This window comes from Prorops nasuta, unplaced genomic scaffold, assembly GCF_024137725.1.
Source record: "Prorops nasuta isolate Cenicafe-Biocafe unplaced genomic scaffold, Cenicafe_Pnas_1.2 PNAS00006, whole genome shotgun sequence".
In the NCBI taxonomy this organism is placed as follows: domain Eukaryota; kingdom Metazoa; phylum Arthropoda; class Insecta; order Hymenoptera; family Bethylidae; genus Prorops; species Prorops nasuta.
Window position 1 is genome coordinate 1550902 of NW_027116803.1, and position 25969 is coordinate 1576870.

At 39.0% G+C, this 25969-nt stretch overlaps 3 protein-coding genes across 6 annotated transcripts in view; 1 reads left to right on the forward strand and 2 right to left on the reverse strand.

The window, feature by feature from the left end:
- Positions 1–47: 47 nt before the first annotated feature.
- Positions 48–6667, reverse strand: LOC136774073 (A disintegrin and metalloproteinase with thrombospondin motifs 3-like). Of its 3 annotated transcripts, none has more exons than XM_066728148.1 (14): positions 4868–6667; positions 4681–4808; positions 3849–3941; positions 3538–3773; positions 3269–3421; positions 3087–3200; positions 2872–3004; positions 2605–2771; positions 2247–2544; positions 1986–2118; positions 1375–1640; positions 1035–1300; positions 680–923; positions 48–511 (listed from the first exon to the last, which is right to left on the reverse strand). In XM_066728148.1, the coding sequence occupies exons 1-14, from the start codon at positions 5736–5738 to the stop codon at positions 266–268; spliced, it is 3348 nt and encodes a 1115-aa protein (XP_066584245.1). In that variant the 5' UTR covers positions 5739–6667; the 3' UTR covers positions 48–265. The 3 variants fall into 3 exon arrangements, with proteins under 3 accessions (XP_066584245.1, XP_066584246.1, XP_066584247.1); XM_066728149.1 differs by having other exon boundaries at positions 371–527; positions 633–923; XM_066728150.1 differs by having other exon boundaries at positions 407–511; positions 633–923.
- Positions 6668–7496: 829 nt separating this feature from the next.
- LOC136774226 (uncharacterized) lies at positions 7497–9344 on the reverse strand. The gene is made up of 3 exons (XM_066728395.1): positions 8395–9344; positions 7918–8081; positions 7497–7798 (listed from the first exon to the last, which is right to left on the reverse strand). The coding sequence occupies exons 1-3, from the start codon at positions 8480–8482 to the stop codon at positions 7529–7531; spliced, it is 522 nt and encodes a 173-aa protein (XP_066584492.1). The 5' UTR covers positions 8483–9344; the 3' UTR covers positions 7497–7528.
- Positions 9345–14470: 5126 nt separating this feature from the next.
- The window catches only part of kairos, a 29485-nt gene continuing 17986 nt past the window's right edge, over positions 14471–25969 (forward strand). For both annotated transcript variants that reach the window (XM_066728093.1, XM_066728094.1), the window contains exon 1: positions 14471–14803. The gene's annotated coding sequence lies outside the window, so the exon portion shown is untranslated. The remainder of the gene's footprint in view (positions 14804–25969) is intronic.

Here is a 25969-nt window from a genome sequence, read left to right on the forward strand (position 1 = left end):
TTATACGATTTAAAAAGCCATTACATACCTTTAAATCACTGCTGCTTTAAAATTGCTAAAAAGTGGTACATGCTTTCAGCTCTTGTGTCACAAAAATAAGACACTAAAGAAGTTTTGGTTTTTCTTTAAATTGTGTGCATTTATTGAAAAATTATAAGAAACGTTAAAAACAAGCCATTGTCCTTATAGAACCAGACAGCGCAGTGTCATATAAATAGATAAATTAAATAAAAGTTCTAATTAACGTACGAGGGCCATTCTGCAATTAACAATAACGACAGCATCTCTTTCTAAAGCCTTTCGTGTCGCAATATTGTTTTAGAATCGGCAAAGAACAGTGATGATTCTTGTCTCTCTTGCATAAGGAAGATGACCCAGAAACAGCATCATTTTTGCACGGACGTAAGTCATTTGGCACGGATTGCCCCTCGCAACTATAAAATGATTGGCCACGTGGTGGAACGCAACGTGCCAATCTTGATTGAATACCTAGCTCCACTCCATTGGGACACTATAAAAACATTAACCTATAAAAACCAATGACTTTCAATTGAAATTCTTAATCTTTAAAGTCTATCATAAATAAATAAAAAAAATCCCAGAAATGTTCAACCTAACATGAGAATAATCACATTAAATTCTTTAAAAGCAATTAAGGTTTCCAGAGTAATTCCCTTACAGGCGACCATTCTGTAAAGACCCAGTGACCGAGGCAAGGGATTTTGTTGCATTCCCTTTCGGTAATTGGTCGTTGGCGGTTCTTGCAAAACGTGGGTGACACGATAAGCCTGTAAACTTGTTGCTTTATATCGGTAGCATTAAAGGCTGATTGAACACAGTAAATTTGACGTCGTTGAATTCCAGAACTTCCACAAGTTACCGAGCAGGACTCCCAAGGAGCAGCGAGCCATTTAAAGTGGTAACTGAAAATTAAGCATTACTTAAATCGTGCAGTCAACCGAATGCTAACGTTTTAATCACTCTCAACTAATCCTCGAGTTTATCCAACTAATTAAAATCAACGCGCTATTTACCCCCATACATTGCACTTCTCAGTTTCAGTCGTGGGCTTCAGAGCCAAAGGACACTTTTTTCTCGAAACAATGCGTCCAGTTTTTTTATCCTGACAAGCCAGAGTCTTCCTTCTCTGCCCACCCTCGCAGCTGGCAGAACACGGACCCCAACCCCCGTGTAACCAAATGTATCGACTGGTGTAATTGGTTTCATCACGATTTATCGTGTACCGCGTAGAAACGGACACTGTTATACCTCGATTTACGATGTTTTCTGATACAGCCATCTGTTGCAAAATTTCAGAGCTTAAATATTCGCCTTTTGCTTAACTCTGATGAATCACTTTTATTCTACTCTCACCGATATGACAACTTCGGATAAAGCTTGACCCTTGACCTCAATTGCATAAGTGTCAATCCCCGACTTCTTGATCCAGAATGCTGCACCTTCCACTATTAACGAATCATATCCACGAGCGTCTAAATTGTCCGCATCGTTTCTTCTTCTGCGACCATCCCTTATCACGAGAGTGAGATCTTTTTGAGAAAGGGATGGACCTTCCACTATAGCGATGCTGGATACCAAATTGTAAGCCTTATTTGGTAGTATTACAACACGATTCATGCCTGTCGATTAAAAACTCAAGTTTATTTTCCTTCTTAAATTATAAAACAGGTTCTCTCGAGAAGCTTCGAGCCAGACTCGACGAGAACCTTACACGACTAATGTGCATTAAGATAATAATATCTATAGGCAATAGCACTCTGGTGTGTATATGTGTAAGTGTAGTGTGTATACATGTGTGTAATCAATTAGAGCACAGGCTAAGGAACGTAGCAGCCGATATTAGCTCGAGTCCTCTAAACAGAATAAGCTAATTATTAGTGCGGCGGGAACTAATAGCAAAACTTGAAGGATATAACTTCGGCATCTACACTAGCAATGTAATTTGAGCGATGGATCGAACTGACCTCGACGGAGTTTCCGATGAAACTTGCTCACTACGTTTTCGCAGCTGGAATTGTCCCCACCGCAAACTCCGCAAGAATCAAATTCTTTTTTCGATCCCAATTTAAAATCGCATCCCATACCATGGCACTGGCCCTGGAAATGTTACTTGGTCGTTTATAAACAATTCGTTCGACTATTATTCTAAATTAAAAAAAAACATTTTCGTACAAGCGTGCATGGAATTGTTACAAATATATATGTTGATAACTATATATATATACCGTAATGCATATATTGCTCGATCCGTAGCTGCACTGCGTTCCATCAATCACATTCTCACCGGTGTAAAAAATCTCATTCGTTTCTCGGGCTTTGCAGATCAATTGGCACTTTAAAGTTTCTTGATCTGGTTCATGGGGAAACCAAGTTAGATTTGTCTTGGAGAAAATTTCTTCTGCTTCGAGAAAGTTAGCCAGCTTTGAACATTGCTCCGCTCGAAGATCGAAGGACGTTGTGCACTTTGATAGCTCGCAAACTTTAAACTCGTCCTTGGGACCGGTACAATCTTGTCCAGTGTAGCTGCAAATATTTCCCCGAGTTAAACGTCTTTGTAGGCTTCGGGTGGTTGAACAAACTTACGATTTTTTGCACTTTCGTGATTTGATTTGAACACCCACGCCACAAGTCCTGGAACATTCGGACCACGAACTCCATGCACCCCACTCCTCGTTCCTCGAGACGTGGATCACAGACTCGATTGCAAATCTTTTACGATCGATCGACTCGCAGATTCCATCGATGCACCACTGCAATATTTTGTCAATTTCAATTGAGAATTAGAAATACAAATTTGTCAAGCGTTATTAATTCTAATGATTAATATTCAACGTAACCGGTTTGACCCACCTTGTGCGCACCACACGAAGTACCTTCAAGAGGAGGACCCTTTTTTGTCTTGCACGACAGAGAAACGTTCGTATTGCCACACCACAAATGCGAGCAAGGCTCGAAATGTCCAAATCTCTCGCAAAGTTTGTACCTTGAAATAAAACACGAACATGGATCATTAAAATGAACTGATGAGGGTACAAATTAGGTGTATAATTCCATCGCGTAAGTACCCTTCGCCAAATTCCATTCTGCACTGTTCATCCATCGTGAAAGCTTGACGTAATGTGGCTTCCAGCTCTGTAGCATTATTATGATTCGGTCGATTCAGTAAACAGAGCCATTTTCTGTATTATCATGCCAATGTTATTATTACGTCCAATTGCAATTGTTGAAATAAGCAGTGGAGACTAACCTAGTTCTACGGTGAAACTCTTTTCTGGAACATTTGGACCAGTGAAAACGATGAAAAGTTGCAGCAACTATGGGAGCCATTATACTTCCTGCAGAGGCTTCTTTTCCGCAGGTGTTTCCTGCTTTTCCATCACCGTCGTGACTCAATCCTAAGCTGCGCAATAGACGTGAGAAAATTTATTAATATTTTTCCTCTGCTACGATCGAGCATTCCATGATGCATTGGGAAAGATTGACTTTTCATCAAGATAAAATAATAGCGATCCTTACATGTGAGCAACCTCGTGTGCTATGATAAAAGCACTTGTTAGTCCTTCATCACGATTAAGGGCGCATGACCTCGCTGGGTCGCACAACCCCAGAACAGGAGCATATCCCGAGGGACCTCCAATATCTAATCGGGTTAACCAAACAGCAGCATCGTGTCTTCCTTCCGAGGATGACAATAATTTTTGATTCCACTTATTAACATTTTCCAACGACCTCCTAGCATTTCCGTATCGAACCTACGTCAATTATTTATACTTTCATATTTTATCTCGCAGTATCTAATGTGATAGACATTGTCGTGTTAATCTTACCATACCATCCTTTTTGTCCGCATAAAAAATCATACGAGATATCACTAAATTCATATTAGACTCCAGAGATGGATCCTTGTAAATTGCACTGACCTAAAATTCTACATGTTACTCTACAAAATGGAGTTAATTGTAAAATATATTTCATACAAGAACAAACATAGTGTTTTATTCTGTACAAAACTCAAATGGCTGATTATTTTCTGTAAAACGACTAAGACGTTGTTAAAATTCAATAAAAAAGGGACTCCGAGAGCTCGACACTGGATAATTTTCAAGATTAGCGTAAAGAGATTTTGATTTAATGCCAATTGCCAATTATAAATGAAGTATCGAGGGAGTAATTTTTTTCCGACAGTATATAGCTACAAGAAGCAAAACGTTTAACTAAGATAATGAGCCGAACAACGCAGGAAATTTCATTTTGATCCGCTCTTCATCCCCAATTCTTTTCAACTCTACTCCTGCGACTCCTACTGGGAGAAGCATTAGCAATCTTTAACTTAATTCGCTCAACTTTCGCGTTATTATAACCGTCTATTTTTAATAGTGTTTACGATAGAACGTAAATTTTATCCTACATATAAAGTTCAATGATAAATTACGTTTATAGCCCAACTAGTACCCGAAAAATCCATCAGACTTGCACGAAGCAAGTCGCTTCCTTTGGGAACATTTTGCTCATAACACGTACCTTACTACATTTTATACTCCTAAACTTATTCGTATCCAAATATAGTTTGCTCCACTTGTTAAAAAAATGATTTCAGCATTCGCAACAAATCACTTGGTATTTTCACTTAATTTTATAATACAATAAGTATATACTTACTATATTCAAAAGAGCCAATACATATTGCTGGGCTCGCTCGCCATGAAACTGTATGAGAGAATAATCAACCGCAACTGCCAATTCCAGCCATTTCGATGTCGACGTTTCCTTAACTTCAATCTTTTTACCTAGGAATTATTTTATTAATAAAAAAACCTAATAATTCCGCTCTGAATATTTATCTTACTCGATAATTTCTCCTTAAAAATACGATCAAAAAAATATCCAATTGGCTCAGTGTCAGAATCAGTAGGTACATGATCCTCGTGGGATGAATTTTTGTTGTTATTGTCAAACTTGTGAACTTTGTTATAATCCAGATAAATATTATCACCGCTAAGATCATAAATCTGCAGGCTGTGATCAATAGCATCTCGTCTCATTCGTTTTGTTCTCGTCCTCTGCTTGAAATTCCTTTTAAATTCCCGATAGTCGTATCGTATTTTCGCATCTTCCATTAGCGAGCTTGCTTTATTAGAGTCTCTTGAAAAGTTTTCCACTTCGTTCCTTCGTAGCATAAAATTCATGTTTTCCCCGGAGAGAAACCGCGATCCCTTCGTATTATTGTCACTCTTCATTTTGGATTCGTAAAGGACATGGCGTTGACCGTCGAACAGAGGCTGAACACAGAAGGACGTTTCGTCAAGGATCATCAGAGCATAGATCTCGTTTTCGCAAATCGTCAATACCACCACAGATTCGTTCCTCTTTTCCAGCAAGTGACCTTGGCGAAACTCGCAGTTATGCAGCTCTCGAATGGTTTGAATGTTTGATGAAATAAGTTCCATTTTTAAGTTGGGAGGAATGAAGAGTCTATCGTTGGACTTGGTCCTCAAGGTCCAGTTACCTATTCTGACAAGTAGATCCTTGTCTTGTCTAGTTTCCAGAGTTTCGGTGGATCTTCGACCTCGACTTCCTTTTGGGATATATTGGATGGATGGATATACAATTTCATAATCCTCCAAGGTCATCAGTAGCTGGTCGTTCCTTGATTTGGCATCTATCGATCCCAGCCACCACATTGCCAGTAGCATCCAATAAAGTTTAGATCCAGCCATGACGTTCGTGTCAATTAAGTTGCATGGTTTCAAATATGCAGTAGAGAAGCTTACCAGATGCCTTAACTCGACTTATCATTTTTTACAAACGCTCCCAAGTGGGTTTATTGCAGAATTACATCTTATTGCTGAATATTTCAATTATCTCAACACAGATCTGCCATTCCTACCAATTAATGTCTTGGGAATCAGTTTGAAAATTATCAGAACAAGAAGCGATATTACGAAATTTGGTATCTTCCTCGCTAATGCAGCCAACTGTTAATATTCCTCGGAGACTCGTTCCCAGAACACTGTTCGTCACTTTCCATGATCCTGTGGCACCATCAGTTAACTGCTTGATTGTTTGATTGATGACTGGCAATTAGCAAAATATTTTAAAATTATTCTCATTCCTGCACACATTTGTCAAATACGAAATAGCTTTCTTCAAGATTATAATATTATTATCAATCTCCCAACAAAATGTACTTTTCTCTCCATTCATTGACTTTGATCAAGCACTCCTGTCAAACACTTGTCCATCGCTTATAAAACATTCTACCACACACTTAACCGAAGAACGAACACTAATGGATCACAGATATACTCTCGGAGGATAGCGACCCGGAACGACGGTTTAATCCAATTGGAGATTCGAAGGTTGGAAATCGATGACAAATGAGACTCTCTGATCTTGATCAACGATAACATTAATATTCGTAGGCACAGTTGTTTCGGCTTAACTCGATGGTTCTCGCAGTAAATCGATGGCAAATGAAATTTGTCGCTGAGAATCGACGAGCTATCGCAAAACAGCATTTGTACGTGACAGAGAGATAAAGTAGAGAGAATATAGAATATTCGCGCTTGAATTTCGTTTGTGTCCGGTAGAGTGTGGCTCGTTTCCTAATTAAGGTTTAATTAGGCTGCACCAACCGAGTTCGCAGTGCGACTGGCAGCCACATGGCAGCGAGGGAAAACACTATAGGCGAATGTGACGAATACACTAACGTATAGAGCGATTATGTGGTGAGCGGAGGAAGAAGGTCAAGCAAGCATTGCGCGTATAGTTGATGGGCCGGGGATCTAATAATGACGCCACTATATCCGACACGCTACAGAATCTTTACGGATTCTCTCTCCATAGGAACACAGACAGAACGCTCTCTGTCGAATCACTCTCCACTCACAATATAAACCGCGTACCGCCTGACTCCGGAATAGATCCGCTCTCTCGCTCGACTATTCCCTCTCGTCTACAGCCACAAATAGTCTTCTCCCAGTTTTACTCATAATCCACTTCCAAATCCTCCTACGTACCCACGGCCGGTGCATCTCTCGATATCTTTCCCGAATTCTTCGCATATCTCCAATAATCCCAACACGAGAACCGCAGCTATACATCCTGAGGCCCGAGCACTCGAGTCAGACCCCCAGGATCAAAAAGAAAGACAAGTTTATTGGAGCAAAAAACAAAGCTGCAGTTTGATTTTTACCAGAGCTGCTTCCTCGAGACAGAGGTGATTCGATGTTGATGGCTGTAATAATTGGGATAGGAATTTTGATGGAAGGAATGATCGATTTCAATTATTTCTTTATTTATTGGCAAAGTCTCTAGGGTGGTATAGGTATAGATGGGATTAAAATATATTGGAGCATCAAAGTTGCTTTGATTTTTGTCAGTGGTCATCACTGAAGTTAACAGTGACTAGACGTTGGTCATTGGAATCACGAGGAGTGGGAATTTTGGTTAAATGAGTGACAATCGAGTTTGGAAGATTGAATTATTCTAAGATTTATTAGCAATGTCACGATGGGTACATGATGATGGTAAAAATGGCTTGGAGCACCATGGCTAGAAGGAAATTGATTTGTTCAGTCGTTAATTCGTTCGCGGTCCCAGTACCAGTATTGCACAATGATTTTTCGCAACAAGCCGTGCAGGCGTAGAGCTTCGTGCGTTCGCCAATTATGATGCATCCTGGATCGCATTTGTTCGTGCAGTTTCTTTCCAAGGACCACATTTGAGGACTCGAAGTAGAATTTTCAGTACTGGTGGTGTACGAGAATCTCTTCACCTGTAAAATGTGTGTGTGTGTGTGTGTGTGTGTGTGTGTGTGTGTGTGCGTGTGCAAAATTATGTTAATAATTATTTTAATTAGCGATTAATCAATAGAAAGAAAATGTGAATCGTTACCATGCATATTCGTTTATCATCCTTGCATTTATGAATAAAAGCAGTGTAATTCCCGGCAAGATCGAAGCACGTTTCGTCATCCATAGTGTCACACTGATAACACCATAAATCATTTGGCCTCTCGGACGCTGCGTGTGTACGGTGTTCCTTTGCCAATAATTGACCTGTCAAAAATAAATGAAAGCATATCGATCAATGGACTCGTCGAGCAACGGACCATTTGTTTAGATATCGTATATCTTCGTTTTGTATACGATTAGAATAAAATTCATCTATACATAATACGTCAGTGGCATTTAAATCTAGCATGGAAAACGTCAAATCGATCCCGAGAGTATAAGGGACGGTTGATTTGGCACGAGAGAGGTTTATCAAAGACGAGTTGATTGGGGGATGTATCGGAACGTGGATGCTGCAAAGGGAGCTTTAGCCGGCAGTTTGACCATGGCCGTCATCGAATGGGAGAATCTCACTTACCATCGGAGAAGCTCGACGTTCCCAGGACGAAGAAGCACAAAATGGCACCAAAGACTCTCGCGTCCAAGCCCTGCATCGTTGGATGCATCCCGAGGATGAATCAGTTACGATCGATTTCTGGTCTTTGAGGCATACTTTTGCTTAGAGTCCGTGTGGCCCGACTTGCAAAACTTTTGCAGGGTCGAGAAACGCGTGCTAGGAACGGACTGCGTGCGCTCGAATCGCCATGTTGCCTCGGCGAGCGCCTGCGTAGGGGTGAAATGCTCCAGAAACCTCGAAACTGGCAAATCGATAAACTTGCCAGAATAGGGCCCGACCCTTCTTTGGCTGGGAACCCCTTCGAGGGGTTGCTTGACGTCAAAACCGGGCGTACGACACAAGTGTGTGGTAATTCTGCGCTAAAGAAATCAACAGCAGCTCCCACCCTTGTACAACAATATACTACCTATATATATATATGTATGTTCCCATAAAGACGACGAGTTTCCTCCATGCGCGACTCTCAATAATACAATTACTTCGGTTTAAACAATTAATGCCACGTTAACCAGCCGAGCCGAGCCGAGCCGTTCAATTTAACTTTTGAATAAACCAACTTTGCAGATTAACGCCATGCAATATTTATCGCTCGGATACATCGATCCGGTTATCGATATCTCATTATATGCATATATGTAGGGTTTTCTTGTGTTAATGAGATAATATAAAGTCCTTTGTAAATACAATTATTTATTGTTTAATTGAAAATATGTAAAGTTAAATAATGCCTGTCACAACTTTCTTTGCTCGAGAACAAATTCTCTTGCGATCTTCTTTACAACTTGGTAACTGCGCTTAATAACTATACTTGCTGACTATTCACTGACTACTGACTGACTACCGAGCCTCGGCGTCTCGTTTGTCTGTCCACATACGCTCGCTTGTAATGTTTCGATCAATCCCCGCGATATGACTAAGTGCTTCCTATTGGTTCATTTATATAAACAACTAAGCATATTCAACAAAGTCCTTCACAGCAACAATTAGCGGAATCGGTAAGTCATTCCTATTCTTAGCATCGGTTGAAAACAGTTGCAACAGTAATCGCTTTAGAAAACAAACTAAACTATGAAGAACGCTTGATTCCTATACATATATATATATATATATATGAAAACAGTTTTATATGTTTTTCTGCAAATTAATTTCCGAAAAAAAAGAAATGAACTTTTATCGCTCGTTATTCTCTTCTTATTTCTATCAAAACGTCTTGGTATTTTTTCTCCTGCCAACACATTTTTACCGACCCTTTTAAGGAAATTGGTATTTCATGCTCAAGTGATTTTTCGGGGTTTTATTTTGTTTTCCTTTTGCACACGTGTGTGGATCTCCATAAAAATTCGACCGTTGCGCGCGTATAAAGCCGGATGAAAGGACGAGGCTCGGGTGTTGAAGATAAATCGAGAGACCAGTTTCAATTAAAGGACTGATCCTCGCTTTTAAGTTGTTGTCATCAGTTATTTTATTTCGTGGGTGAGAGCACACTTGGATTCTGCTGGACGATCCTTTCGGAAAGTAAATAGAGAAGCGTCTCTCGTCAAACAATAGCTGTAAACAAAATTAAAATGTATGAACTGTACGATAAACAAAAGAAGAGCGAATAAAAGCGATATAAAGCCGAGTTGACAAATTTTTACCAAACACAGACGGGGAATAAAAGCTGACTTTAACACGGACGCGCTGTAAATTAAACAAATCTTTTTGTAAAGCCCGCGTGCTTTGTCTTTTCTGGCTCAGACATTGATGCATTATTAAATCCATGAATGCAGATTTATTTATTGCTAAAAGTGGAATAAATCTATCAAACGTCTGAAAATAAATATCAAAAGTATAACAAATGCCAAAAGCAATTTCTACGAAATATCGAGCCTCATCTGCATAATTGTCATTTAACGAGTGAGATAAGTATTATTCTAATTTCCTGCTAAGTGGAAAAACACCATCCCACGCGTGTATCATTAACAAATGTCATATAAATTATTGCCAGTGTAGCATTTTGCGTTACACAATTTTACAGTATTATTCTTTTCTTCTTTTCTCAGAAAAGCCATTCGATGTCGCTTTCAAACGAGAACTTCTCAATCTATTAATAACATAACTCCGTACGTATATAGGTTGTGCATGTGATTGTTCGCTGAACCATAAAGAAAACCGCATACGAAAAACAGTTGACTGTATATTGAATATCGATTATCCGTAAGACCAAACGTTGTATTAAAGAACGATATGAGAAAACTCTGCTGCTTTTTTATAAAACTACTGCTGGCTCTTCGCAAATCTGTGAAAGGGAGACAATACGCAAAATCGGTCTCTCTCTCTCTCTCTCTCTCTCTCTTTACCTCTTTTACCATCCTTCCCGATTCATCGCCAATTGAATCAGCGCACTGAATCATATGCTTCGCGAAACACATTAGTTTTTTTCATAAAACACTTTCATGCAATTTAATTAACCAATTCAGCAAAGCCTAACAGGTACAGAACAATTGAATTATATTTTTAATTATCCCATAAGTTAATCTCACACACACGAATGCACGATATTTTTCAGCCTAATTCACTCAATTGACTCGATTCGAAATGGCAGTGAATTTTTCATTTGCTTTTTGCTATATATATATATATATATATATATATAAGGGAACGTCGGGTCTATTCTTAAAGAATCTTTACAAAGATATTCCGGGATGAACGAAATCGCGAAAGAAATATAAAATTCCGCGAGTATGTACTTGCTGCAATAATTCTTCTTCAAAGAATATTGTTCCCGGTATGAATGTTGCTATATAAAAGAATTCTATACCAGAGCTGGAAAATTTTCTTGAAATTCTACCAACCAACGCAATTCCTACACTGCTGCGCTTTATTAAACTGGATTCTCTAATTTCATAGTATGTCGTTATTGAACATTGTCTTGTTATCATCCATAAATGCATTACGCGACAGGTATTTTAAGGCTAATTATTGCTGCCACCTACGTGCATTAGCGCGGAATATTTTGACATAATTTACAGAATAACCAAGCAATCAGATGTAGTATTGAAAATAGGAAAACGTACTAGGAACATGCCGTGTACTTTTTTGCATGTTTTCGAGCCTCATCAATATGAATGAAAGAATAACACAAACTAAAAGTACCCAATGTATTTATATTTCTTACTCGCGGTGTACCGAGAATGTGGAAAATAACATTTCTTATACGAACATTAGTTTTCATTGTTTTTTCTCTATTTTCTTGCTTCTTTTTTTAAGAAAAAGAACGTTTGAAATTATTCTCAGTGATTCATTTTGATAGCTTTTTAATCATGATTAAAAGAAAACAGACTGTATATGTACGAGCATAACCAGGAATGAAGAAAAATAGAGATACTCGGGGCTTTTAATCATTGTTATAAATGGAAATATATATTTTCCTGTGTACACGCATAAATAAAAAAAAAGTTTAACAGAAATTTATATATTTTAACTAATCACTTTCCTGTCCCCGAATGCTAATACCTCGTGGCACAATTTGTTCTCTGCTGTAAATAAATGAAGAAAGTTCTAATACGCATATACGTATTACGTTCTAGCTGTTCCGTGTGCACATAGCATCGTTCATTTACGGTGAACCAAAAAGGAGTATAGTACGATTAGCGTTTATTAGCGAAATAGTCAGATTTCGTATTTTAGCTTTGACAGAAGTTGGGAGGGTAAGCCACTAGCATTTCTCTTCGATCATTGCACTCTGGGGATAAAGCGTATACCTGCAGGTAGCACAGGGGTCAATACCCGCAGGAAAATCGATTTCAGGTCACACCGACTATTGTTGTGTTGTTACTTTCGCTCGTGAGTCTTTTACTTGTACCTATTTCGTCGGGAATGCCGAAGATTCTCCGGATAAATCGCGAGTTCCATCGCCCTTCGTTCCACGTACTATTTAAGAAATTTCTACCAATCGTTCAAGATTTTCGCAACATTCCTCAAATTCCTCCACTCGCGTTCTAATTAACGACTTCGAGAAATATATTTGTGAGTAAGGAATGATAATAATTTGCGATATAATTTCTGCAAAGATTGCAGAGCAGGAGGTTATAGTAATAAGAGGCGAAATAGATCAATGCACCCTGCGCGGGATTTACCGAAAGTCTTGGCTGACGTCCAATTTCTGCCGGAGGAAATCGTGTTTTCGTATATAGCTTCGTTTTCTCCCTTCGCGATCTTTCCGTCGCGAAAATACGCCAGTGGCTTAGAATCTGACAGCACCCGCAAGCTCACGTGTTGCTTCCTTGTAAATGTCAACGACATGTTCATCGTAATTATACTACAACTATGGCCCGAACAATTCCAACGCTAATCTAATTCCTAATTAGATATTAAATTTCATTATAATATAAGTGATTAAAGACTTGGCCCAAGTTTCTCACATCCCCCACTTGATTTACTTTATTGACACAATTATAACGTTATTAGTGCAAAGTCATTATAAATTTTGCATAATTAACGCTTTACATCGTTCGAGGAATAGAATGATACGAAACTGTGTCGAGCTCGAAAAGCTTTTTGCACATTTTCCTGGCTAAAATTTATCTGTGCAGCGAAAACTGTTCAGGCGTATACTTTGAACGCTTATTTGCTACAAACGTTGACAGAACGCCGTTTGACTGCCACGGATAAAATTTAATAATATTTTATTCGGAATATGGTGCTGCAACGACTGACTAATCGATGAAGCATTAATTTTCTACGCTTAAATGGTGAGCCTCGCGCGATCATAATGACAATAATAGTCGACGGCGCACGCCTGTGCGAATGCATCCTATATTTTTCCTTTGAAAGATACATTTTTTTAATAATTAAAATTTTTTCTGATATATACATATATGTATATAATAATTAATGTGCTAAAAAATTGATGAAATTTTGAAATCTTATGGGAGAAACCAGATTTTAAAATTTACTGCAGCTCTTCCGAAAACTTATGTATCCAGAATGGTACGAGATGCGTGAATTGAGTCTAGTCAATAATATTTGTTCTTGGAAATTGAAGCTTTGGAAAAGAATTTTTGAATAGAACGAAACGTCGATGGATTCGATCACCGAAAACTCGTAGCGATTCAATTCCTGCGAGTGTGTTTTGAAATTTAAATAAATCTGTGAAGAATGGTAGGGAAAATGGGAGAGAGAGAGAGAGAGAGAGAAAGAGCTTTCAAGCACGGAAGACCCGACCTGGTATTTGCAGCGAAGCAACACGTGAGATGAATCGAGGACCATCCACTCTGATCGACTTTCAATGAAAAAAGGATCTCGATTTAGGAAAAAGCTCCCAAGCTCGTTGATAAATCAGCAGCCGCTTACGTTGTGGTACAACTAAACAACGGGATACGACGCATTTCTCTTACAAGGATGTTGCGAAATGATATAAGATATATATAAGGATGGAGTAAGAGGCAATTTGAGCAAAACCCCTGTACGAGTTGGTCGGTCCGTTTACGTCGAAATAACTCGAGGTTGGAAGGAAAAAAGCTCGATGGCTGGAAAGCAGCACGTAGACTGCAGCAATTTTTATATTCGCACCGAGATATAAAAGATAAATTGGGAAGGTATAAAATCGGTGATAAATTTGTCCAAACGTAATAGATAAAATGAAATGAATTCGTAGGATTATGTAGATGTGGCGAAGGATGAGGATAACGACGATGTACATAAAAATGGAGTGATAATGAAATCTTGATGGAATATCGTATATGTATGGTGAAAAGACCGTTGGTGGGATTGAGAGATTGTAGGCGAAAAAAGGGATGAAAAAAAAAAGGAGAAAGGAGCTTGCAAAGGAGTGTGGAGGCTGAAGGAGGAGTAGGAGGGAGGGTGGGGTTATCTGATGTTTACAGCGAAGCAACACGTGAGACGAGGTGGTAAGAGGGACTGGTTGGGGCTTTCCAGGGGAAAATAGCTGGTCCAGGAGAAAGTTTGCGAGGGGATTGGTCGTTGAGCGGCTAGAGGTCGACGATGGAGGGGGACGCCGGGTCTTGCAAGCCTGGCAGTGCCAATCTGACCGCCGTCCCGGTAGGAGTGCTCGGCACTCGCTTCCCCATTAAAAACTGCGACTCGCCTCTTCGATACGATTAAAGCATACTCCCCACGTAAGATGACCTTCCGCAAGGCCACTGGCTGAGAACACCGAAATTTTCAACCCCTCTCGGGTCAGCCGAAACATGCACGCGAGACTCCACTCGCGCGCTCGTCGTTGATGATTCAAAAATCCAAACTTGGCTGAAACACAGTCTCGATTCGCGTCATTTTTCCTTGGACCGATTCTCGATATATTCCCGACCTTGAAACCCTTCGGCAACACCGGGACGTTGACTTCTGGATTACTTTGGATCTTTTACTCGTGAGTGATTTCCTATTTTATGCGCTTCATTCAATCGAGCAAAGTTCTTACGTCGTCGCTTTCCAAAAGAGAATCCACCGTTCTTTACTCGACAGATCACATTTCGGTAGGATTGTTACGTCAAACGGAAGTAATTAATACTTCCGTGCGTGTACACGCATAAATTTACCTAAATCGTGATCTTGACTCTATGCGATAAGAAGGTGCCGAGATTCTCCGCAACTTTTCACTTATGGATAATCAGCTATTTTATTATGCAAATCGGATTTTCCACGCAGAAAAGTCAGCCTACCAGCAAATATTGTCAAGTTGATTGAAAGTCCCGACTAAACACGAGTATACACTATATGGTCGTGGAGAAGCGGAGAAAGAAGTAAAGTGGCCGCTTTAATGTAGACGTATACATAGATCGAGACTACCTTTGATGAGAAATACAGAATTGAGAAACTTTTAAATAGCTGAATTTATTAATGGCACGTGGAAAATCCGATAAAACTACCGGCGCATGTATAGGAAGTTTTAATATATGCAATTTGCAAAAGTTTTACATTGTCCTTTATAATATCGCGCGATAGATGGGATTTCTTCTCCTGTAAGCAGTATGCATAAATTCTTCCTGTCAAAGTGTTACATCCAACTGTAAATATTCGCTTTTGTAAATGATCGAAAGGCAGCTCTCTCGCCAGGACCCGCGTTAATTAACTCGCAAGGCAATCGTGTGCTTTCCAGCTGTTTCTTCGGAATATTGACTAACTTGAAGAGCTTAAAGCTCGCAGTGAATACTTGTGCGAGTGTGCATGTGTGTTTTGTTTGCAGAGAGAAACGTTAATATGTGTATATAAATACGAGGCTGGTGTACGTGTGCTATATGTGTATGCTCGCGTGTGTGTGCGAGCTCGCGCAGCCTTTCCGCTTTCCTTGACTTTAATTAAATCCTTCGAATTCCTGCGCGCATCTCAAGTATTTTCGGAGAACGCTCAATGTACTTTTAATTTGCATCGTTGGGCGCACGGCAAATCCATTGGCATCGAGAAAAACGGATTTGAAGCTGGGCCCCCTTATCACTCGATCCAAGCGCTCATTCCCTTTTCTCTAGCATAAACATTCCAGCCTCTCGTACATCCTCATTGACATTTGATATTTCTCTTTGCGCAAAGAATATTTCGCTTGTATGAGGGAGAGGGAGGGGGGGGGGGTACTGCTGATTGGAGGAAAATCGCTAAAAGGAAGAGAATGTAGGTTAACAAAGGGAAAGATATTTTCGCGAGGTAAGTGAATCTGCTTTGTAAAGCAGTTCTCCGTTAGAAATATTATAGGAACGCCCTTTCATTTCTCCTAGTTCTCTTCTTCAGCTGGCAACAAGGCCGATGGGAATAATTAATTTCTCACTTTTGGACGATTAACAATGTAGCAGCAGTCACGAAACTCTATCCATACTCTGAGATCTTAAATCAAGTTAGGAGCATTAATTTTATTTCCTACACTGAGGGAGGAGATAAAAGAATTTTTTTGATTAATGGATTTATTCAGCACTCATTGTATCGAACGCACTGCTCTATGCAGTGAAAAAGAAAAAGCGTGGGGACGCTTTGTTTAAAAATTTTTAAGTATCCTTATGGCTTTGCTCGCTCGACCAGTAAAACTATAGATTATTCTTCGAGTGACAGAGGTCGACAAATTTTTATAATTATACCAATGAATATAATAAATAGTATGGCAGCTTTTTACAAATTTGCCTTGCAAAAGGTATTTCGAGTATCGTTCTTGAAAACCTTCTTTCCAATACCTGTGGTAAACCTCGATAAATAGTTGTTCCTCAAATGTTTGCCAAAAGTAACAACAGTACTTTTGTCAGTGATAATCCCGAAGTTTCGTCGTACTTTGCTATCATCTTTTTTATTGCAAGTGAAGTACCAATATCTCTGGCAAAACCACGAATGAAATGCTTTCGCATTTACTGCGCGGTTCACATCGATACGAATACGCACATCGATGCAAGTAATACAAATACTCAATTAAGTCAACAGAAATTTGTCACAGGCAAATTTCAGTTTCGCGTACTAAGACTTTGGCATACAAAGCGCAGTAGAAACTGTAAGTAATTAGGTTGACAAATCAGGCTTATTAGTCAAATCAAAAGTAAGAAAATTATTAAATTGATCCACTGGAAAGCGTTGAAAGTTTTCTCATCGAATTTTCTCACAAAGTTTAAAATGTGCATTTTACGAGAGAGAGAGTTTCGAAAAGATACAGGCAAATTTTCATCAACGATACTTATTAAGCAATTTTAAATGATAGTGTAGTGGAAACTCACGCGTGCTCTGTATATCTATACAGGTATACGTACGAGGAATATACAACATAAAATGGATCAATCCTTTTGTAGCAGTCTCTATACGCAAGAGCTGGAAACGTAACAAAGCATTTTCATTTGCGTCTAGAATTTTTTCAACATAAACATTGCACTTCAATTTACATCAAGACACTTTAATTCTCATTCTTTGTTTGCTCCAACGTAACATTGAATTAATAAGTAAATTAATTTAAATGCGCTGAAATCGATGTCGTAATGGTCGTACGTAGAAACCGCGAGTTTACGCTCAAATTCGAAAAACATTTTTTATTTGTTAGGCGTCTGCAGTGTGCAATTCTTTCACGTTACGCAACAACTTTTAATTACTATTCATTCCAGCTCATCCACTCTGAGAGGACTACAATCCCTAGATTTGTATAAACCTCGGCATTGACGGACGTTTTTTACAAACAAAGACGAAAGTTTGACATTAATTAAAATCGCTGAAAACATTTTTTAAGCAAATTTCAACATACATTATAACCTCACCCCCGTATGATAAATCGTTTTATGCTTTTGACAGAGCGAGAAGCTGCAATTAATTAATTTCATTGATGGAACAATAGCAGTTGAAATTTCTGCAATTAAATAGTTCGCACGCACAAGAAAATTATATTTATTTATTTATTCTTCGTGATTGATTTTATGAAATACAATATTTTCCTATGGTTCCTAGTATAAATTTTGCTGATTCGCGTCAATATTGACAAAATTATTTCCGTGACGTTTCATTCAATTTTTAACGCAGCTAGCATAATATTTGGTAAATTTGTCCAATTGCAGTGAGTATAAAAATACAAGTTTCTTTCCGGTTAAAACAATCTTGCAAATTTATTCGCATCACTCCTTTGCTTTGCGAGGGAAACGAATCTATTATTGATCAGACCGCGGACCGTTCGTGTGTACTTTGAATTGCATTGATCAACGGAGTACCTTTCGATACATGATCTTTACACGCAAACTCTTTCATTGTAGCTGAAGGAAAATATTTTGTCTTACCGCAACGATCCTTTTTTTCTGATTTAGTAATTAAACTAAAAGAAAGAGATTATTATTATTGTCTCGTGGGAATAAGATAGATTTTATTACTGAATTCGCGCGTCGTGACCCAACAGGTCCTAATAAAATGATCTTTTCAATTAAAAATTATCTTTCCACCATTTACCCATCTTGTGTTCGATCAGTATTGTGTGCCAGCTTTCTCTCTGAAATAGTGCAGCTTTAGTGGGGAAAAGTCGAAGAGGTAATACGAAGAAGAATATATCGTTGAAAACGAAATATCCTAGGTTCTCGAGAATTATCTTGGAAATAAACGTTCTTTCAGTGTTTGCTGTAAAGTGAAAAACGCACACTCTCAAGCCACGCATGATGGTTTTATAAAATTTCCTCTAGCCTGCAAATGTACTTAGAGCTAAAAAAAAACCACTGACACAACATCCGCGGCATTTTCTTACCTTTCCTCGACCAATAAAATTTTTCTCCAGGCCTGACATAAATAAAAATAATTTTTACGACTTCCCCGAGTATTTCTTCCAATCTCAAAGTTGGGAGAAATGTTCAAATGAAATAAAACGTTTTTCTATTTGAAAAACGACTTTTTAATAATCACAGCCAGAATCCCAAAGGATATAGCGCTTTTCTGTACAACAAAAATTTAATAAGTTCACGCGTGCATCGATAAATATTTTCCCAAGAAATTTCTCGAACCTCAAATTAATTAACATTAGAGAAATCGATTACGAGTTTTGCAAAAATTCCAAAACCAAAGTACTATTATTCTTTAATAATAGTGTAATAAAAGTTCGTAATTGCAAAGACTAATAAAGCGGATGAATGAAAATGGTGATTACAATATCCGAGGTGTGTAATAAGATTTTAAATTAAGAGCTCTTAGAAGTATTCGCAAATGAAGAATTAAGAGTCGACCGGGCAGCATTAAAGTCGTCGTCGTCGAGGCGGAAACTCGTCCAATCCGCGCTGCTAAATTTTGTCCCTTGAAAACCACAAGGATCTCGGGCAACAATATTCATCCGGTTATGTTCGAAAAATTAGGAAGAATAAAGGCACGTGGGGAGGGCGTGGCCAGGAATAATACAATTTCCCAGGAAGAAACTATATTCGCTTTTTAATGCGGTATCATTGAAATTGCTCGGAGCTTTTAGCGTGGCCTAGATTAAAGTTAGAGGAGAGTAAGTACCGAATGGTGGTAAGGCGGTGATTTTTTTGATAGAGCACGCTGCGTGCTGGTAACAGATAAGTAGTTACCATAGAAACACAGGGAACCGTTAAATGGTGCAGAGCGCAAACGTCTTCATTACAATAAAACAGCTGGCGAGTCTCTGCGTGTACCAACGCAGTAAGAGACCGGACCCCGGATCTTTCATCTCGGATAATTTCACCCGTATAGTTGGAGCAATATAGCTGCAGGAAAGCGGCGGAAAGCTTTAATAAAATTAAAGCAACGCATCCTTTTCGCCGAGAAATCCTCTTTTCATTTCGCAAACTCTATAATAAAACCCTTTTTAACCCATTTTATTTGTAATCGACGAAACATGGCCGCAACACTTTTAACGATTATCCCATCGAGTAAACTCTTCGCTAATATATATATATATATATATATATATACATGTTACGATAGAGCCAGGCGCACGGAGGCCTCTTTTATACGAGAAATATTAATCGTTTTGACGTTTGAAATTTTTTAATTTTCAGCCTATAGGCAGAGATATAGCTTCCGCAGCCTATCGATAATCGATATCGCTACCATAATTTGCGCAATCAGCGTTTTTCCGCAATTTTACCAAGTTCGCAAAGAAAACATTGAATAAATTCTGGAAGGTATATACGTTGGCTAAATTTCATTTCACGTTGCAAGTCGACCGAAACAATAGAGCAAATTAAACGAGGACGATAACGGAGAATTTCGTCTAATGATCTTTCCAAGCTTATCCAATGTTATCCAAGGATTAAACTGTCCCGTGTGTCGAGGCTCTACGACGTTGTCTATTTTTTCAGGACTGTTTTCCTTGAAAAAAGCACGCTCGCCGTGTACTTTTCATCCTGCATCAGTGTGCGTGATTCAAAGACAAAAATTTCACGGGATTAAGACCATATATTATTGCATAAAAATGCCTCGAATTTCATTGGATCCTTCGACTTGAAAAGACTATATATATAATAATGCATTTTAATCAGTTGCCTATACACACACACACACACACACACACGTACACACCCATCTATGTATGTGTGGTAGGGGATCGATCGTGGTTCTAAGCCGATAATATTCCTTTCCATCGCCTCGCACGGGAAGAAAAGGCTTTTTACCATTGCAAACTACCACCATCCATGAGACAAACTCCAATCCCATTCACGATTGGCTCTAATTTCGAACCAATTGCAAAACCTGAAGCTACCAGAGAATTGTTCGACCCCTGCTCCTAATTCCATTTCGCTATTCCAAATCGCATTCCAACGAGGAAATAACGCACAAGTGGCTCTTCCGAATAATTCAAAGCGTGTAATACCGAATCAGCTGATTATTTTAGCATTCCTACTGGCAGTGGCATTTCCGACGTCCAACCACCTGCTCCTGTGCATCCTCGTTACTCCGCCACTCTCATTTTTCCTCGCACAACAGAAACACCTGCATTATTAACCCTCCTCTTTCGCACCGGGCACCATGAACGCGAATAAAAAATCCAAATCGAATCCATTTCGCAATTTCCATTCACGATTGCTTATAAATTTCCTTTTTTATCAAAAGCTCCAGCCTCACGAGCGTTTTGCGCGAGAGCAAAGCTCGATATTAGAGCTCTCGATCCCCATCGAGAGTCGCTAAAGCGAAATTGCACTGATACTCGCTCGTATAAATAATTCTGGTGGATTAACGCTACGGCGGACAACAACGAAACGAACTTGCGTGTAAAATTGGCGAGAAAATTGCGCACGAGCGACGAAGAAATTTATCGACCGATTGATAATCGAGAGATTCGTATATATATATATATATATATGAAAAGAAAAAAGGACGTTCCATCAAGGCGCGATATACGTATATGGGCGACGTAAAATTGATGAAGCGGCGAAGGCTCAACGACCACGCGTCAAAGACATAAAATAAAGATTATAGAATCGTTATCGATGCAAATCGTATCTCGTACGGGGTATACGCAAAATTCAACGGCCGATTCGACCACGCGGTTTTTCCTGACTCTCGACGAAGAGCGTTGAAGAAGTTAAGGGAAGACGCGCGACCCGCGAGAGGACTGAGAAAAACTCGTGTAATTTGGACAAAAATCAGACCCAAGGACGAGTCCAACTCGTCGCTTTTCCAGCGTAATTTCCGTGCAATTGTCGTAACGGAGTTTCAACAATAAATTCGTAGGAGGGATGAAAGGTCACTCGATAGCGAGTTGAAAGTTAATTAGACGAGAGTACAGACCGTATCCTATCGTAACGTTTCAATTAAATCGTCCTCATGGTTACGTGGAAGCCGGTCGGTATAAAGCAGGAACTCTCGCTTCGTTTCACCGGTAAATATATTCCATCTATATGTATATTCCAAACACGAACCTCCTCCTTCCTGCACGTTTATATACCTCGACGTCTCTTCCCGATACTCGACTCGCAAATATCACGATTTTCCGTGCTCCAAAACGATTGGAAAAATCTCTACCATACATACTCTTGAGGAATTTCTTTAATCAGGATTTCATATACTATGAACGTGCAAAGTTCTGCAAACTAATTGGCGGGAATTTGAGCGTTGTGCCAGCCATCCGAGAGGTTTCTTCTTCGTTGTATACTCGTGACAAGGTCTATAGCGGAACTCCCGACACATCCAGTAATGTTTCATCGTACATAGTGCTTCCATGGAGATGAAATATTGTGTAATGTGTTGTTATGGCCCAAATACCCCATTGGAATTACATGGGAGAGAAATAAGGCCTTGGATGCGTAGTTTAATCAAGGGAAAAGAATGCTAGGCGAATTCTATTGAAAGGAGACTCCAGCTAGAAAACTTGGAATGACCCAGTTATGAAGACCGACGATTAGCTTTTCTGCAACAAAAGAATAATAGCTCTACCTCTCCCAGCATAACATTACAGAAGCTTTAACGAGAGTTCCTGTAACGTTGTATGTATATATATATATATATATATATATATACCTATCACACACGTTACTATTTTTCTCGTCTCCCATATATAATACGACGGACTCTCTTCATGAAACATGTGTACAATGTACATTTCTTTGCCCAGTCTCTTTCTTAAAACACACACGCACCCTCGCCTTTTTATTATATATTCGAGCTGCATGTAACAGGTGTGCAACTCGAATCTAAAAATCTTGGTAAATAAAAATATTTCCTCCAACACAAAGGTTTATATTCGCTATATATATATATATATATATATATATATATCGCTCGTTTCACTGTTTCATGCCACATTCAACATTTGCTTAGTTGCAGTTAAGCCGGTGCTTTCACATGAAGGATCAAGGTCAACATCAGCAGCACCAGCAAAAGATATTAGAATTTTTGCTGGCTTCGTGTGTTCATACTTTCTCCATTTCTAACTAAGCGGATTTCGCGTAATCCAAGATGAAAAAGCTTCGGGAGATATTTTTTATACGAGTGCGTTTAAATTCACTTCTACTACAAGTAATTTCACGCTTCAAAGAAATCATCCCCGAGGATCCAGTGGCTGGCCTTTGGGGAGGGATGGGTGCCAGCGCTGATTTTCTATTGCGTCGTTGCGAGAGAGCCGTTATATTCCTCTCTCTCTCTCTCTCTCTCTCTCTCTCTCTCGGTACTTATATTTCTTCGGCGAAACACCTAGACGTCGAAAATTGCTGAATATTATCAAACAATTTGACTTTGTAATGCCGAGCACTATTCAGGATTAAAGACGATGGAAAAACTTTATGAAAGTAAGCAGAGGGCTTGTAAATATAAATAGGAGCTTCGAGCCGAGTAATCAATACGAGCCTTATTAAAATGAATGATCCTGTCCATTGTAGCATTTCAATTTTCGCCAAACCAACCTTCTTTTCCGGCTGAATTGCTAATTAACGCATAAATATCGGAGTGCTGGCTAAGTACGGCTATACATCATTGACCACCAATTATATCCATAACAATTAATTTTCCATGCCAATATCGTGCAGCTCTCTTATGCTCCGGATCAATGTATTAATACGCCTCCTGGCTTTTGGTACGTTTCACCTGGATAAACGATCAGTGTTTCTTTGGCTCCTTTCAGACGCGTTTATATATATATATATATATATATATGTACCTCGCGATGCACTCCTCGATAGATTTCGATCCAATGCCGGATTAGCTTTATCCAACAAATCATTCTCCCTGTGGGAATGCTAAAAATACTATTTAGCTGACCGAAGGCCAGTTGGAAGCGATGAATGATGGATGGGGCCTAAAGTACGTGTGCATTAATACATTTGCTCCAAAGCTATACCGAAGTTGATTGAATAATCTCAGTGTACCACGTGCTATAACAGAATACCACTGTGCTCTCGAGAGACGCAATTTTGTAATTAATTGGTAAATAAATAGTAAGCTGTGACTGTGTGCTGGCTTAATTCCGGCCTTTAGAAAATTCCTATAGAGAATATTAGACAAGAAACTCTCTGGAGAGAAATTCACGTGTGATTTGCGGTGCCCTTGTGCTGTCTGCAGTCACGTAGATGAATATATTATCAGATGACCGCGTTTATCAAATGGACCTAGCTGACCAATCATAATACTGCCAGTGGAAACTTTGTATAAATTCCAATTACAATGTCTAAAGTGTTCTATACGCACAACTATCTTATTTTATCGTGTGTGTGTGTGTGTGTGTGTGTGTGTATATATAGCAAAGATTTTATTCCTTTCGTTCCTACATTCAGCATTTGTCAGTCTGAAAATAGTTTCGGAATAAATTATCACTGCGTAACGTATACACAGACTCTTGCACAAAAGGCTCGTGCATACTCCTGCAGGACCATCGTACCAATTTTATTATGCTGGCATCAATTTTCCACTAACTTATACTGATCCAATCAAAAAGTACCGCTAAATATGCAGACTGGTCAATTTTACACTCTAACAATGTTTCAAACTTGTAGGAACTCTTTCTATTTTAGTAACGAACTCTCGTGACACAAATTACATTCGATACTCGATGGTTTTCGCATCACTGCAGTTTCGCCTTAATTATCGCGACTCCTCAAAATGGAAGCTGGTCCTATAAGAAAATCGAAAGAAAATATTAATAATTTGGCTGAAAGTTTTTTCTGGAAAGATTCGAGAGACGTTTAAAGGCGAGTGGATGACGTTATATCGATTCTCTGCGTTTTACCACTGATATTAAAAAAGTGTCGACTATATCCAATAACACGCACGAAATATTTCTCGTTAAAAGAATCGCTTTAAAGCGGAGAACGAATCTATTTTAGGAAGGATTTTATAATATTATCGAGATTGTTTAGGGAGAAAAATGGTGATAATCCAGAACGGATGGATGTTGTATTGATTCGTACCGGTCGAGGCTTGGCATGGATTGTTCGTCATCGACAGGATTTACGTGTACTGAGCCAGGATGAGCCAAGGGTACAATGTCAGACATCCGTAAACAAAATTATCCTGAAAATTTTCAATCAAGGGAAACACAGTACTGCCTTGACTCGAATCCTGAGAATTAATGATAATCGATAGAAAGCAGATTAAACGTATACAATAATGTTAAATTACTGTCGGAGATTCGAGTACAGAGGAAGAAAAGCGATCGAGTCTTGTTTTGCAACACGAGGCATCTGGCACGAGCTTCGAATTCTTAAATGGCCAGGCAATGATAATATAATTGATGATAAATTGAAGCATTTTCTGCTCCAGTGATCGTCCATGTCCCCTATAATAGTCCAGCTTCATATATGCATTATTCTACGGGGTATAAGCTATTGGCTTCTAAATATAGCCAGCAAGCACTAACCCAATTGCACAATCGTATAAATTGTCGGGCACGAATTCGGTGAAGCGTGCTGGCGGGGCCATTATATGACGGTATAAATAAATGTCCACACTGGTTATCTAAGCAGCGATGCAAAATTTAATTGCGCAGAAATGATTTTACGTCCTGGTGGTTTACGAGTTACAATTAATTTTTTTCTCATTCCCTTTTTCACCACAGCTTCATCATCCGCAGCTATACACTGCAACGCACTCCAACCTACCATGCTTGCTTGTCAGATTTGCCAAAGCTATGCTCTCGCTTTGCAACTTTTCTTTTCTCCTTTTTATATATATACGCTTCGAGTTCTTCCCCACCTTCGCTCCTCGTACTTTAGCCAGTCATTCAAGGAGGATTCTCTCCTGCCCTTGATTTTTCCTCGCGCAAAACGATCCTCGTGAATCACGAAGCTTGCAGTACTTCCACTGCTTTAATGGAGCTTAATGACATAATTAATTATCCGACAAATAGATTCTAATGGTCAAACTACTTGAACAGGAAGCTCCACTAATCCCGTCTATTATCAATTGCACGTGTATTACAAGATATATATATATATATATATATATAAGTACTACGTACTGGTACTAATACTACCATTATAAGTCGTTTATTGTGAGCCGGAGAGGAAAAAGGTTTTTGCAAAAGTGTGCAATAAATAATCACTTGTACCTGGAATTTACTCGTATATTCATGAATTATTCGGATTGTTGGCGTTTGGCAAAGAAACCTCGCTGTTTCGTGCTACGAGTGAAAAAAGGCTTATTCTCTTTTACCTTTATTTCTATT

Coding starts and splice junctions, on each gene's coding strand:
- LOC136774073 (XM_066728148.1), bottom strand. CDS start 5,738: ATGGCTGGATCTAAACTTTATTGGATGCTACTGGCAATGTGGTGGCTG. Junction 3,774..3,848: donor CGGACAAAAAGGATGGTATG/GTAAGATTAACA, acceptor TAATTGACGTAG/GTTCGATACGGAAATGCTAG. Junction 2,772..2,871: donor CTTCGTGTGGTGCGCACAAG/GTGGGTCAAACC, acceptor AAAATATTGCAG/TGGTGCATCGATGGAATCTG.
- LOC136774226 (XM_066728395.1), bottom strand. CDS start 8,482: ATGCATCCAACGATGCAGGGCTTGGACGCGAGAGTCTTTGGTGCCATT. Junction 8,082..8,394: donor AACGTCGAGCTTCTCCGATG/GTAAGTGAGATT, acceptor TATTTTTGACAG/GTCAATTATTGGCAAAGGAA. Junction 7,799..7,917: donor ATGATAAACGAATATGCATG/GTAACGATTCAC, acceptor CACATTTTACAG/GTGAAGAGATTCTCGTACAC.